The 14,384-nt window shown below is 37.9% G+C and overlaps 2 protein-coding genes across 4 annotated transcripts in view; one reads left to right on the top strand and one right to left on the bottom strand.

Annotated features, from left to right (window-relative positions):
* Positions 1 to 1,348: 1,348 nt before the first annotated feature.
* Positions 1,349 to 14,008, top strand: LOC5578064 (phenoloxidase 2). The gene is made up of 7 exons (XM_001663635.3): positions 1,349 to 2,015; positions 2,073 to 2,426; positions 2,488 to 2,589; positions 9,681 to 9,974; positions 10,035 to 10,368; positions 10,425 to 10,668; positions 13,672 to 14,008. The coding sequence occupies exons 1-7, from the start codon at positions 1,428 to 1,430 to the stop codon at positions 13,871 to 13,873; spliced, it is 2,118 nt and encodes a 705-aa protein (XP_001663685.2). The 5' UTR covers positions 1,349 to 1,427; the 3' UTR covers positions 13,874 to 14,008.
* LOC5568462 overlaps positions 13,924 to 14,384 on the bottom strand; it is a 97,401-nt gene continuing 96,940 nt past the window's right edge. For all 3 annotated transcript variants that reach the window (XM_021843686.1, XM_021843684.1, XM_021843685.1), the window contains one exon: positions 13,924 to 14,378. In XM_021843686.1, the coding sequence (XP_021699378.1) occupies positions 14,265 to 14,378 (114 nt within the window). In that variant the 3' untranslated portion in view covers positions 13,924 to 14,264. The remainder of the gene's footprint in view (positions 14,379 to 14,384) is intronic.

The raw sequence follows: 14,384 nt of genomic DNA, 5'->3' as shown, positions 1-14,384 counted from the left end.
AAAATCTATGACGACGTCTTCTTTCGGAAGGGAATCAGGTCATGTATTGATTGGTTCGATATGTAGGCTCCCAGGTTTATGTAGGGTAAAGGTCTCACTGGGAGTCCATGTTTAGGCTTAGTACCGTAGTCCGGAGATAAATTGATCACTATTTTACAACTTTTCTGTTATATTACTCGTCAAATATTGTCAAATTGATTTCGACAAAATCAAAACTTAATTGCTCTTTATCAGTTTAAGTAATCGATCCTTTATAAAATAACATCTTACCTTTTATAAAATAAGTTTTAATATCAAATATTGAAAATGACGCATTGGGGCGAAATTGATCACCGTATAGCATAGGGGACTTAAATACGTAAAGGATTATGGAGGGAGGGTAGTTTGAGATTTTTTACGCGCCATACAAATTACTTTTTATTTTCATACAAAAAATCATACTTTGGAGTGAAGGGGATTTAGAATCCGCCAGAATTGTCTTACGTAATTAATAGCAGATTAGGGAATGAATTTCTCTATCTACTAAGTTTGAGTATTTTGAATCATAAAATTATGTCAAAATTGTTACAACTCATATTTGATTATTTTAGTGCCAAATTAAACTTTATAAATTTGCATGATACACCTACATGTATTCAATTTCCCTTGAAATAAGCAATTTATTTGAGAAAAACGGGTTTATGAGCGAAACACTATGCTTATAATGCTGTATGATTAAAAAAAAAAATGAGTGCAGTAGTCCAGTACGTTTAATCTTATACTACTTTTTGAACACTCAATGTTTGCATGTAGGGTTAGCACCATCGAATTGTTTAGTATCGACATTTCCAACAACATTGCTTACACCTTCAAAAATACAGATCCTAATAAAAAATAATATGGTTAAAAATAATCATTACACATCTATAAACTAGAATACTTGAAATTTATGTGATGACAACGATACATTAAGCACCCTTGGAAGGAAATTATATTTGGTACCGACCTGATCAAATTCGTCCCAGTGATCAATTTGCCCCCGGATAACGGTACCAGGAATACTTTGCAAAATGAATTAATTCACTTACCTCGCTGCCCTTACTCAGCTGTACCTTACAAGAAAAATAATTCTTCCATTCTCAAATATTAAACAAATATGTAACTCAGAAAACATATACCTACTGTGCTGAAAAAATAGAATAAAAATCTTATCCAATATATCATGGCAAAACACACCGTCAAAATGAGTTCTAAAGGCAAAGTTCAAATTATATTATTATTGGAATGCAATTCCTAGCATGGCTATTCTCATCAGCCAATGCGTGAATGAATTGCATATTAATTTCATTAACAATGTAAGTCCCGTCACTGTCAACAAGCGATGCTAAAATCTTCGTAACCACATCCCATCTTTTATCTGCATTTGCGGTCTTCCCGCCGTCGGTTGCATGTGCATAAATACTCCCTCGCAACCTTTTCGCACAGTCAGTCGATCTCTGATGTTCGCGATGGCATCCAATAGCACCAAGTTTCATGGTCTTCTTCAGCGGCCTTACGAGCCCATGTTCCTGCCCAAGTCCAATGGACAGGTATACTTCGACCTTCCCGATAACTATCTCACGGATCGTTACCGTCCTCTCGGTCAATCGCTTCAGAACCGCTTTGGTTCCAACGTACAAACCAGGATCCCCGTGCAAAACATTACCGCTCCTGATATAACGTTTGCCCAAGTGATTCCCCGACGCGGAGGTTTCAGTGTATTCAACCAACGTCATCGTCAAGTGGCTGGCAGACTGATTGAGATGTTCCTGAATCAGAATGATGCCGATACGCTGTGTGCTGTTGCTTCGTATTGCAGAGATCGCTTGAATGGACCACTTTTTCAGTATGCTTTGTCCGTAGCCCTACAACATCGCACAGATACGGCCGAAATACCGGTGCCAAGTTTCCTAGAACTGTTTCCAGATCGATTCATTGAAGCATCCGCGTTTCCACAGCTACAGGAAGAAGGCAGAATTGTTAATCAAGGTGATAGAGTAGGTATATCATGTAATCCCTAGTGATTGGATTATTCAGCATTTTTTTGTGGACAGATGGCCATCGATATTCCGGTGAACTATACGGCTTCGGATCGAGAGCTTGAGCAGAGAATGGCCTATTGGCGTGAGGATATCGGCGTCAATCTACACCATTGGCACTGGCATCTGGTGTATCCTGCTGAAGGTCCAGATGTTGTCGTTCGCAAAGATCGCCGTGGAGAACTGTTCTACTATATGCATCAACAAACGATGGCTCGGTACAATATTGAACGATTTTGCAATGGTCTGTCAAGAGTACGTCCTTTTGCTCAACTGCGAGAACCAATTCCAGATGGGTATTATCCGAAAATTACCCAGAGTTCTAATAATCGATCCTATCCGGGTCGTGGTCGAAATCAACTTCTAAATGTGAGTGGCAAAGTGTAGTGATAAATATATAAGGAAACTTTATTTCTGTTTTTGCCGCCAGGATTTGAATCGTGTTGAGGATCAAGTTATTGTTTCGATTACTGATATGGAAACATGGACTGGTAGAATATTCGAAGCAATCGACTCAGGATCTGCATCAACGGTAAGTGTCAACATCAGTAAGACAGATCTAGATATCAAAGTTATACACGATTTCATAAAACTCATATCAATCGATGATCTTTTCGGGTTTGAAATTTTGGAAAAGATTGAAAGGTGAATGAAAATGCTTTTGCTCGCTATGGAAATGATAATAGAATTCAAAGCTAAGAAGTAGTCTCTATCCCAACTGCGACGTTTAGCTTGAGGGAAACTTCTTTCACTGAGCGACACCACTTGTTGACTAGTTATGATCCAAGTATGAACATTGATCAGCTGGTTTATTCAGTTCTCTTTTATAGTCGTAGAGCAACACTCACACGAGTATTAAAGTTCTTTGTGGTAGCTCATTAAGAGTTAGTTAAAAAAAAAAATTGTTCCATAAGCCCGAAAAGCCTAGAATTCTTTAGCCTTTAGTTATAAGCTATTTAATTTAATTTTAATAGTATAGATAGTCAGAGTTTTTCTTGGAAGGCTTGAGCCTGTTCGATCGCCAAACAGGTGTGTCCACATTCTTGCGCTTCCTCGATAAGCTTACATCGTCCAGCCTCAAAGGTAAGGAAAAAGATTGGACAGGTGCACTGTAAATACATGACTCCGCAGCAAAACCGTAAAAATCTTCTTTTTCTAACTCGGTATGTTCTGTATTGGTTGTGCTAGCTTGGTCTGGGTCATGTTTACGATCCGGCGCGTCCCGATCGAACAACACCGGGACAAAATTCCGTAACAGTTCTCCACCAATCGAAATTGTTGCCAGTGTGCGGACATCAGACGACCACCAAACGATATCTGGAAAATGTTGGTAGATAACTTCTTAATGAACTTTACTCTTATCGAGCGACGTATGTCTGTACGGTTATGGTTTTTGTAGTGATCACCTGCTGTCATTTAGTCAAAGGGTCATGAGCAAGTACATATAACTGTTCTTTTGTGACTGTAAGCTGTTTTGATACTGTAATGTTAGGTTAATTAGATCCAAATCTGTTTTGGTTTGAAGCAAAAGACTCGTTTTGAAGGAAAATCACCGTTGTCTAGGCAAGTGTTTCTGTAATTTAATAGGAAATTGTAGAACCGTAAAATGGGGTGAAGTTGATCACTTCTGAGCGATTTTGTTCAATAAAATCTGGTGGGATGCAATTATTATCATCCAGATATTTTTTAAACCAGTACTGATTGGATATTTATCGAATTATGTAAAGGAAATTTTGATAAAGTTATATAAAGATATCATAAATAAGTTTTAGAAGTCGAAAAGTTAAATTTTTGATTCCGCGGCGATTACTTTGATAGGTTTCCAAAACTAAAGGGATAGGCTATTCCCTAAATATGGGATCACTGAATCTGAATCAAGTCTCAAAAATCTTACAACTTGTTGATAAATCGATAAATTTTACAATTTAATTTTGTGATTTAAAAAATAAACCACATCAAACGCCTAAATGTAGGAAATTTCCTTTTAAATTGACAATCTGTTCACGAAAAGAGTATGTTTTTCTCTGGAAAAAATTTTGTATCCACAACTCAAATATGAAAATGGGTTAAGGAAACATATCTGGAATTATTCAGTTATACAGTTTATTTAAATGGTGTCTTCATGTGGCCTTAGTAATAGTCGATTGTTTGGAGAAAACCCTTCAACAGCTCATTAGACATTTCCATAAAAACCTGTTTTTCCATGGTATAATTATTTTCAATGTCAAACCAAATTAAGGAAAATCAAGTACATGTACTAGACAATGCAATGCAACAATACATAAATACTGATAATTGAAATCGAATTACAGACCCCTTGACTGATTGTACATGTGGCTACGGAAATGATCAACTTTTCTCCACTGATCAACTACACCCCGAATAACGGAACCTTTCTTTTGTGTCCAAAGAATGTATTTGCGGGCGTAGTAAATACTTTTTAAACACTTTTTTAATCAGTCTTACCATCCTTTCTGCTTGTTGCTCTGTTGATTACAAGGCGGGCTCCTAATCACTTTGATACCTTTGTTTTCCAGAAATTTTATGAATGAAGTTGAATTGAAAGGAGGACCTCCGTCAGTAACTACTACATCTGGGAATCCAAATCTAGCAAATAATGGAGTAAATTTCCTTATTACCTTTTTGCTGTCTGTCTTATGTGGCATCAGCTCTATTTCTAACCTTTTAGAATTACTATCAACTATTATTAAAAATACTTTTTTATTGAAAACTAGTGGTCCCGGCAAACTTCGTCTTGCCATCAAGTAGGCTGATGAAAACCGCTACGAATCGTCCCATACAAAATGATAGTTCCGTTCACTGTCGTTTTTCCGGCTTTCCCGGTGAATGTCCTGGAACTTTTATACACACAAACACGTCGGAACCCTTGACGAACAAAATGGAGAATGAATCATCCAAATCCGCTAACCCGTTCGTAAGCCATTTCGTGACATACAAACACCATTCCATTTTTATTTATATAGATAGAAAAAAATCTGAATGTGATTCTTGTGCAACATTTTTAGAATTGTGTGTTGCATTGTCCATGGTATGAGTATTCTGTCTAGGAACAAAATGCACCCATCAATTATTTCAAGATTCTGATAGTGTGTATGAACGTCTTTAAATTCTGGGTTCGGTTTGATTGGCCAGCCAAAATTTATAAAATATTGAACTTGCTCAAGAAAATTATCTTTCAATGTTTCACTGGCAATTTGTTGATAATCGGCTGGAAAATCTGTCGTGTTACGTACATAGAGCTACGCCCTTCTTTTTCGAAAATACCAATGAGTTGGTTTATGGTCGATGTACACCGTAAATTTTTCTTCATAAAAAAATTTATGAAATTTTTTATTGTACTTACTACCACCAAAGCTTCCAAATGTATTATGCGCAACTTACGTTGAACGTCATTCAATGAAAAAAAATACAAATGAAATTGGGGTTTCAACACCATCAAGAATTTTGATTTTTGTTCACTAAAAATCATGTTTTGGGTAGTTTTTGTTAAATAAGGTAGTCAAACATGTTTTTTTAAATTTAACACATTGTATACACAGTATTAAAACAATTAAATAAGCTTCAAAGGCATGTAAAAAGATCTGGAATCGAATGAGCATTCATGATGGTATGATCAAACATAAATAATTTGTTTGGTAAAACAAGGAAACATTTAGAGAAAACTACTTTTGACGCAGACTATTTTTAATTTTAGACAAATTTGATGTTGTATAAACTTTTCTTAAATTTAATTTTGAAGAGAGAATGATGCTATGAGCTTCAAAATTGGTTGAAAAATAACAAAGTTATGAAGACTTCACTGAAGCTCATATTTCATAACTTGGAAATTCACCTTCAAGTCGCTTGCGCCACCTCTAAATCTTAACATTTTTGGCTCAAAATTGGAGGCTTCCATTTTCATGTGATATAAATTCAAAAGAGCACACGAATTTTTGGTTTTGAGGCATCTCGGAAAATAAGCCGCACCCTAATGGTCAATCACTCCTTCAAGTCCGTAACTTGAAGCGTCAGAAACTACCACTAATGGTTTCTTATAAGATGATATAGTATCTATAGGAACAAAAAGTTCCAAAAGGTTTGAACACAAAAGGTATGTTTACATTCGTCAAGAATTTTCTGACATTCCTGGGACCAAACAAAACGAGTATCTTTTTTCAGTAATTTATGGAGACAGCTTAAACGAGATGACAAAAGCGGAATGAACTTTTCGTAAAAGTTCAAAAGTAATTGGAAAGCTTTCAATTCAGACACATTTTGTGGAGATTTCGCTGCACGATTAGTTTTAATTTTTTTGAACACGGCATAAACCCGTTATTAGATATTACATGCCCAATATAAGGTAAAGAATCTACAAAGAATTTGCTAAGATTCATTTTAATATTTGCTTCAGAGAGCCTGTCTAGAATTGTTTTTTTTTTGCAAACCTCAAAATCAACTCCTGCAATTAGAACGTCATCTTCATAACAAACTACCAAAGGTATACCGCTCAAAATATGGTCTTTTGAAATATTGACACACTGCACACTGGTCCAGGAAGCTAATTTAGGCGGACATGAGGTTTTCGCATCGATTTATCGATTTTAGAGCCATAGTTGCTTCTGAGAATATGTTCAGAAATTTCAGTACTACAAAATTTTACGCATGATTTTTTTACGGTGAACACAAGAGGGACGCAAAATAGAAAATAGTAAATTTTAAGATAAAAAACTCAATTAACCTGAAAACCATAAGAAATACAACTATGGTATTTTCATCAAAGTTGTTGCAAATGATAAGTATAACAACTTTGTAGAACACAGTAGGTCAAACAAACTGAATTTTTTTTTTTTCGTTTTGGCAACAATGATGACTTTTCAGCTTGCATTTCAAAGTGATAAAACTCAGTCTTGACAGTTTATATTGACTTGAAAAAGTATCACTGTACGCGCTAACATGCATAAAGTATGCTGATACTTTTTCAGCTGTGTCAGTGCAAAACCTACTGATTTTCTTTGATTCGAAATCGAGAGATGAATTAGCAACAATCATCAACGACGCGTACAAATTTCAATGACGGCCTACTTCGCCTTAAGACTTTTTGAAAATGGGTCTATCATCCTTCAGAATCATATCTAAAACCAACAATTGGATCTAGTAAAGTTTTCTTAAAAATATGATCAAACTTACGCTTCACATCTTCAAGAGTACTTTCGATTAGATTTTCCGAAATTTGTTTGACTCTTTCATTAGATAAAGACAGACACCATTCTGGAAACATCCAGCCATTTTCTTCCAAGAAGAAGGACAATTCTACGCAGCCGCTTGGTGGATTTCAACGCAACTAGCTCCAGTTGATACTCGCGAATGGAATTTAACTCGACTGTAACTCGAACGCATCCTAAAACTTCCAAACTCGTTCCAGAGACAAATTTCCAAAGTAATCAAGAAAATCTCGCTCATCAATGACGCTGACTCCAGAACCGCAGACGACTTCCATACGCATTTCCACTTGTTCAACTATTGGTCTTACACAACATGGCTCCTTCCTACGCTTGACCGATTTAATTTTCATACAGTTTTCCTTAGATTCAGAATCGTCATCTTTTGGATCTTTTCTCAGGCGTTCGAAGTGATCCGAAGTGCTGGGAATTTAAGCTGGAGGAGCATCAACGAATTTATCATGCAACTTCTTCTGTTTCTTTAGTTCATAGGACGCCTGCGGATTATCGGTTTACGATGAGTGTTTCTGCTTTGGCCAACGTTAAATCCTCCTCTTCTATTAATCTCTGTTAAATTTGATTATCCTGGACCCCCATTACTATCTTATCTCTGATACCTGTTTCCATAAAAGCGCTAAATTCGCAGCTTTCCGCCAGGAGCTTGACCCTTAATATGGAATCTTCAGCAGCCTCCGATTCACTTTGAATCGTATTGTAAAATTTATAGCGCTGAAACATGTAAGTTTCTGCCTTATCAAAACGTCTTTTCAATGAATCAATCATTGCGTCATATGTCAACTTCGCAAGGTCGACGCCAGAATGCAACAATTTAAGTTCACTGTAAGTCTCTCGACCACATAGCCCAAGAAAATATGCTAGCTTTTCCTCCTCTGGAATTTTATTGATCTTGAAGATCCATTCAATTTGCTCCACATACGCGAAGCTAGTAGAACCAAAGGTGTAAGCTTCAATTGCATCAATCAGTGGCATATTTAGCACTTCTGATTGATGATAATTTGAATAAAAAACAACAGAGAAAAAAGAACTCAAAAATTGGACCAAATTTCCAGCAATAAAATTTTAAAAATAAAACTCATACCTCATTTTCAACGGCGTACAACCGACCAAAGAAATACTGGCTCAGTCCAATCACTAATGTGAATAAAGCAAATTTACGTATATATATGATATATTCACATGTTTATTTGCGGCATTTTTTTTTAATTATTATACATTGAATACGCGAGATTTGAGAATTTGACTCGAATGGTCCACTTGCCCCGCCATGGTGGGTAAAATGAAACATCGGTAACTAGAATCCTTTAGAGAAGATTTGTTAATACCCGTTACCCAGTTGAGAAACTCAACTTAAAAATGGGACGATGAATATAATTTATAGTGCTACGTGTGTCTGCGTTTTAATGTTAATTTTACCCAACTCCGAAATAATTCTTTACACATGGATTGTAAAAGGGCCTTCCTTAGCCGAGTGGTTAGAGTCCGCGGCTACAAATCAAAACCATGCTTAAGGTGTCTGGGTTCGATTCCCGGTCGGTGCTGTATCTTTTCGTAATGGAAATTGTCTTGACTTCCCTTGGCATAGAGTATCATCGTACCTGTCACACGATATACGAATGCGAAAAAATGGCAAGTTTGGTAAAGAAAACTAATTTAAGATTCATTAATAATTGAATGATAATCCCAGAGGATTGTTTTCCTCTGAAATCCTCTGACAAAAAACAAGAGTTGAGTTGTAGAGAAACTATTAGGCTTATTATCATGACTTTACACTTCATCCATCAAAACTCCTGAAAGAATTCTTCAGGAATCATTAGAAAAATTCAAGATGAATTTGCCCTGGAATGTAAAAAATCTTGGAGTTTAATGTTGAATTTGTGAAGGAAATCAAGACCATGAAAGTTTTTGTAGAATCTCATGATATATTTTTAAAATGGCATTAGTAGAATGCTTTGATGAAAACTCAAGATGAATTCTTAAAAATTTCTGATAAAGTCCTTAGAGTATTTTATGAAGAATAACATAAAATATAATAATATCTATAACACCTGATAAATTGAGGAAAAAAAACTAGCAGAAGCGCCCGAGATAACAGGAATAATCCTTGCAAAAGTTCAAATAAAGATAGCTAGACCAGAGCCGTTACCTAGTTGAGTAATTCAATTTTTAAAATGGAACGGTAAATATCGTTTATAGTGTTACGTGTCTCTGAGTTTCAATATTAATTTGGCCCAACTCTGAAATAATTCTTATAATACGGATTGGTTTAGGGTCAATCTGAGTTTTTTTTTTAAACTTCCCACACTTTCCATAACCCTTTCCCGTTAGTAGCGCAATGTTATTTGTTCATGACCCCTGATAATAAATATACATTCGATTTCCTTAGTCCGATGGCCGTCAAATCCCTCTTGACAACAAATCTGGCATCGACGTGCTGGGAAATATGGTGGAAAACTCGTCCCTTTCACCGAACGTTAACTTTTATGGCAGACTACACAACGAAGGACACAACATGCTGGCCTATGTGCACGATCCGGACAACTCGTTTTTGGAAAGTTTCGGAGTAGTTGGGGACAATACGACGGCAATGCGAGATCCAGTCTTCTACCGTTGGCACCAACACATCGACGATATTTTCCAACGTCATAAGCGCCGTTTCAAACCGTACACCAAGGACGATGTCTGTGAGACTGAGAATCGAAGGGTTGTCGTTAAAATTAAAATCTCATGTTTATTTCAGCTTTCCTTTTCGGATGTTGAAGTGGACTCATTCAACGTTCAACTCAATCGAGCTGGAGCTAAGAACAACATTTTGCTGACATTTTGGCAACGATCCCAAGTGGATTTGGGAGCTGGTCTCGATTTTGGACCCGAAGGCAACGTGTTCGCCACATTTACCCATATCCAACATGCTCCCTTTACTTACAGGATCGAGATAAAGAACGAAAGTAGAACTCCTAAGCGTGGCACTGTTCGTCTGTTTATGGGCCCTAGAACCGATGAGAAGGGCAACAACATTCCGTTTGGCGATCAGCGTCGTTGGATGATCGAGCTAGATAAATTTACTGTCAACTGTAAGTACGTTGATCATCTATATGGTGACACATTAACTGTAGATTCGTGATTGCAGTGAACCCAGGCGAGAATAATGTAGTGCGCCGATCGGAACAATCCAGTGTGACCATTCCGTACGAGCGTACGTTCCGAAACATTGCCATGTCCAATCAACCCGAGAGCGATCAATTCAGGTTCTGCAACTGTGGCTGGCCATCGCACATGTTACTTCCGAAAGGTACCCCACAGGGCCAGCAGTACGACCTGTTTGTGATGGTATCCAATTTCAACAACGACACGGTTAACCAGGAGTATAACGAGTAAGTACAAACTCTAGGGTTTTGGTATCGGGAGTACCGGTACCGAAAGTACCGGTACTACTGACCATTTTTTGGTACCGAAATACCGGTACCGGAGAGCACTGAGTACTGGTATTTTCGGTACTGATGAAAAATCTAATAACCGTTTGAATCAACAAATTCCTTCACAATAAATGGTACGTAAGTTTGGAAAAGTTTGTTGATGGTGAATTTCTCAGGTCGATCAAGGAACATTTACATACAGGCCTATTCGAATTATAATCTTTCCAGCACTAAGGACGGTTTATCTCCGTACATAAAACGTTAGAGACACGCTTATTGTTTGCATCTTGTTAAAACAATTTTTTTGAACATCTAAATTAAAACTTAAATTATTGAACGGAAATGATTCAGCAGATCCTATGGTTATCAACAGGATTATCGAATCATCAATTGCCGAATACAAATGAAGTTTCTAATGGTGAATATCAGACTTCCTCTGTTCAATATCAGGATATTGAAGCATTTAAAGGTGCTTCAATTATGATACAAAGATTGATATAAATTGTTGGAATAATTCGTGAATTGCGAATCTGTTCAAAACGAAAAAAATGTTGACACTTCAGGATGCATGGGCAACAATTCGAGATGCATCCAGATGGGCTAGAAAAGAGATCTCCGTGTCTGAAAGTTTAGTTATATAAATACACAAGTATGGCAGTTAAACATTGACCTTTCAACAAGCTTTGGATTTTTAAATCCTTATTTATGAATGATAAGCAAGGTGTTAACATGAAAATAGTCAATAAACTATTCATTTTGTACGATTTTCTGCACTATATAGAATATTACACAATGCATCTGCAACTTTTTCTAATTTCCTGTAAAACGGTCAACTATGGATGGTTAAAGAACATATATGAATTAATGTGACCCACCACGTCAGACCAAACTTGAATGTCTACGCCTATTTTTGATTGTTTCATGAGTTATAAAGTTAGAACGGTTTACTCATTTATAAAAAATGAAGAACAAGCTTTAGCAAACTTGGGCTTATTGGTGAATGTGAAAAAGATGATTTAATTTTGTCCAATATTGAATGCTTTATATTGATTGCAAAAAAATCTTCCAGTACCGGTATTTTACCGGTACTACCGGTACTGAGAGTTACAGTACCGTGGAACCAGTACTCGTCAAAAGGGGTCGGTACTAGGAACCCTACTCATAACTCAAACTTAAGATTGGCGTCATTCGCTAGCGGCTTCACCAATTTACATTTAAAATTATCCCAACACTGACGTCACCGATTACTCCGAGTTCAGCCAGCCAGCTTCCACTTCACCACCGGGGGTAACCGTTGTGCAGGAATGCGTGCGCCAAGACAGTTTTTCCGTTCGTATATAAAGATACTGAAAGTATCCACCTACTAGCATGTACTTTTATTCTGGACGCATTTACCACCAGTCCAACTTTTGTTGCCTCGCGTTTCAGGCGGGTGTACAGGCTGCCACCTTTTCAAATGTTCGGCCAACAAGGTCCATATCATCCGTGAGGCAAACAAATTGACTGGATCTCGTGAAAATCGTACCCCGGCTGTTAAACCCGGCTCTCCGCATGACACTTTCTAGCGCAATGTTGAACAACAGACACGAAAGTCAATCACCTTGTTGAAGTCCTCGGCGGGATTCAAACGACCTGGTATGTTAGCCTGAAGTCTTCACAAAATTTTGCACACCTTCCATCGTTGGTCTCATAAGTATTGTGAGCTTCCCAAGAAAGCTGTTCTCGTCCATATTTTTCCATAGCTCTACGCGGCCGATACTATCGTATACTGCCTTGAATTGATGAAAAGGTGATGCGTTGGGACCTGGTATTCACAACATTTTTGGAGGATATGCCGTAAAGTAAAAGATCTGGTCAGTTGTCGATCGAATCACAATCTTCCTTGTCGACCTTTTTGTAGATGGGGCATATTATCCCTTCTTTCCACTCCTCCGTTAGCTGTTCTGTTTCTCAGATTGTGCCTATAGGCCGGTGCAGACAAATGGCTAGTTTCTCCAGGCCCATCTTTATGGGTTCAGCTCCGATACAACCTTACCAGCAGCTTAATTGTTCTTGTGCTGATGAATGGCATCCTAAACCTCCCCCAAAGTGATAGCTTGTTGGTTTCCATCGTCGGCAGTACTGACGAAAGCATTTCTTCCGTTATCTCGACCTTCATTGCCTGTGCTCGCAGCGCCATTCAGATGTTCGTCGAAATGCTGCTTCCACCTTTCGATCACTTCACGTTCGTCCGTCAAGATGGTTTCATCCTTATCCCTACACATCTCTGTTCGTGACACGAAGCCGTTGCATGATACGTTGAGCTTCTGATAGAAATTCCGTGTTTGTTGAGACCGGCACAGCTGTTCCATCTCCTCGCACTCCGTCTCTTCCAGGTTGCGTTTTTTCTCCCGAAAGAGACGGGTCTGCTGTTGCCATATCCGTCAATAGCGTTCCATGTTCTGCCAGGTACCTTTCTACATCATGACCGCCCGTGCTGCATTCTTCTTCTCCAGAATCCTTTGATGATCCTATACGTGCTTTCCAACCGCTTTAGGTTTCCATGTGCTTTTAACCAGAGCTTACGTTTGCTGGGAATTACAGCTGTGTTGGTAGACATCATCTTCGAAAGCGCCGCGATTGTTGACCACCACCACCTCAGTCTTGTGATGGGCCAGTCCAAATTTCCTAGACCTCATCCATTCCTAAACTATGGAGATAGATAGTACGCTGCTGTCATTTTTACTTTCTCCATCGATTCGCCATAGACCACTGGGGTAATGTCGTCGGCGAAACCAACAATTTTACCACTTGTCGGAAGGGGCAGCCTCAGTACGTCATCGTTCATCGCATTCCATAACATCGGGCCCAGGATTGAATCTTGAAATTGCTGTAGAGTTTAGAGCTGAATTATAGCTAAGATGCAAAATTGGAAGATGTAGTAGGAATTAATAAACCAACACGTTCTTTTTTATTTTACAGAAACACGCCTTGCGACGATTCTCACTCGTTCTGCGGCTTACGTGACCGAATGTATCCCGATGCACGCAACATGGGCTTCCCGTTCGACCGAGTGACGCCGTCAAACGTGTCCAGCTTGAAGGAATTCGTTAAACCTTACAAGAACATGGCCACAACTCCGATACAAATACGTTTCACAAATACAGTTATCGCAAGATCATGAGAGGGATTTCTTTTCTCTTCTATCGTAAAAAATCGTAAAATGTGGAAAGCTTGATCGGTACTGAATAATTTATATCACGCAAACTGGAATATTTGACTGGAATTCTTCAATAAACTATTTCTAATTGGCAAAATATTCACCTTTAAAATATTGATTTCAAGGTCCCGACACTTGTAGCAAATTTGGCAAACTCGGCTAATCCAAATGCGATAAAGCAGATATACGTATTACTTATTATCGATAGCAAAGCAGTCTTTCTAAATAATCAATGATTGCAAGTAAAGTGCACATTTACGAACCTATTCTAAGTGATTCAGTTAAAAGTCCTAGAAGAACGCCAACGCTGAGATACAGGTCATGAAATGTGAATGCATAACGAACACTGATATTTTTAAAGCGATAAATCATCATCGGGCTCCAAACAGCTGAACAAGTCTTGCAACTGATCGTCTCGTCTCTTACTGACTATAAATGTTGACACTGGTTTGTGATCTTTTGGCTTCGTCTATGG

The sequence above is a fragment of the Aedes aegypti genome, chromosome 2 (assembly GCF_002204515.2).
Source record: "Aedes aegypti strain LVP_AGWG chromosome 2, AaegL5.0 Primary Assembly, whole genome shotgun sequence".
Lineage (NCBI taxonomy): Eukaryota > Metazoa > Arthropoda > Insecta > Diptera > Culicidae > Aedes > Aedes aegypti.
Note: the sequence above shows the minus strand (reverse complement) of the source record. Positions and strands in the feature narration are given on the sequence as shown.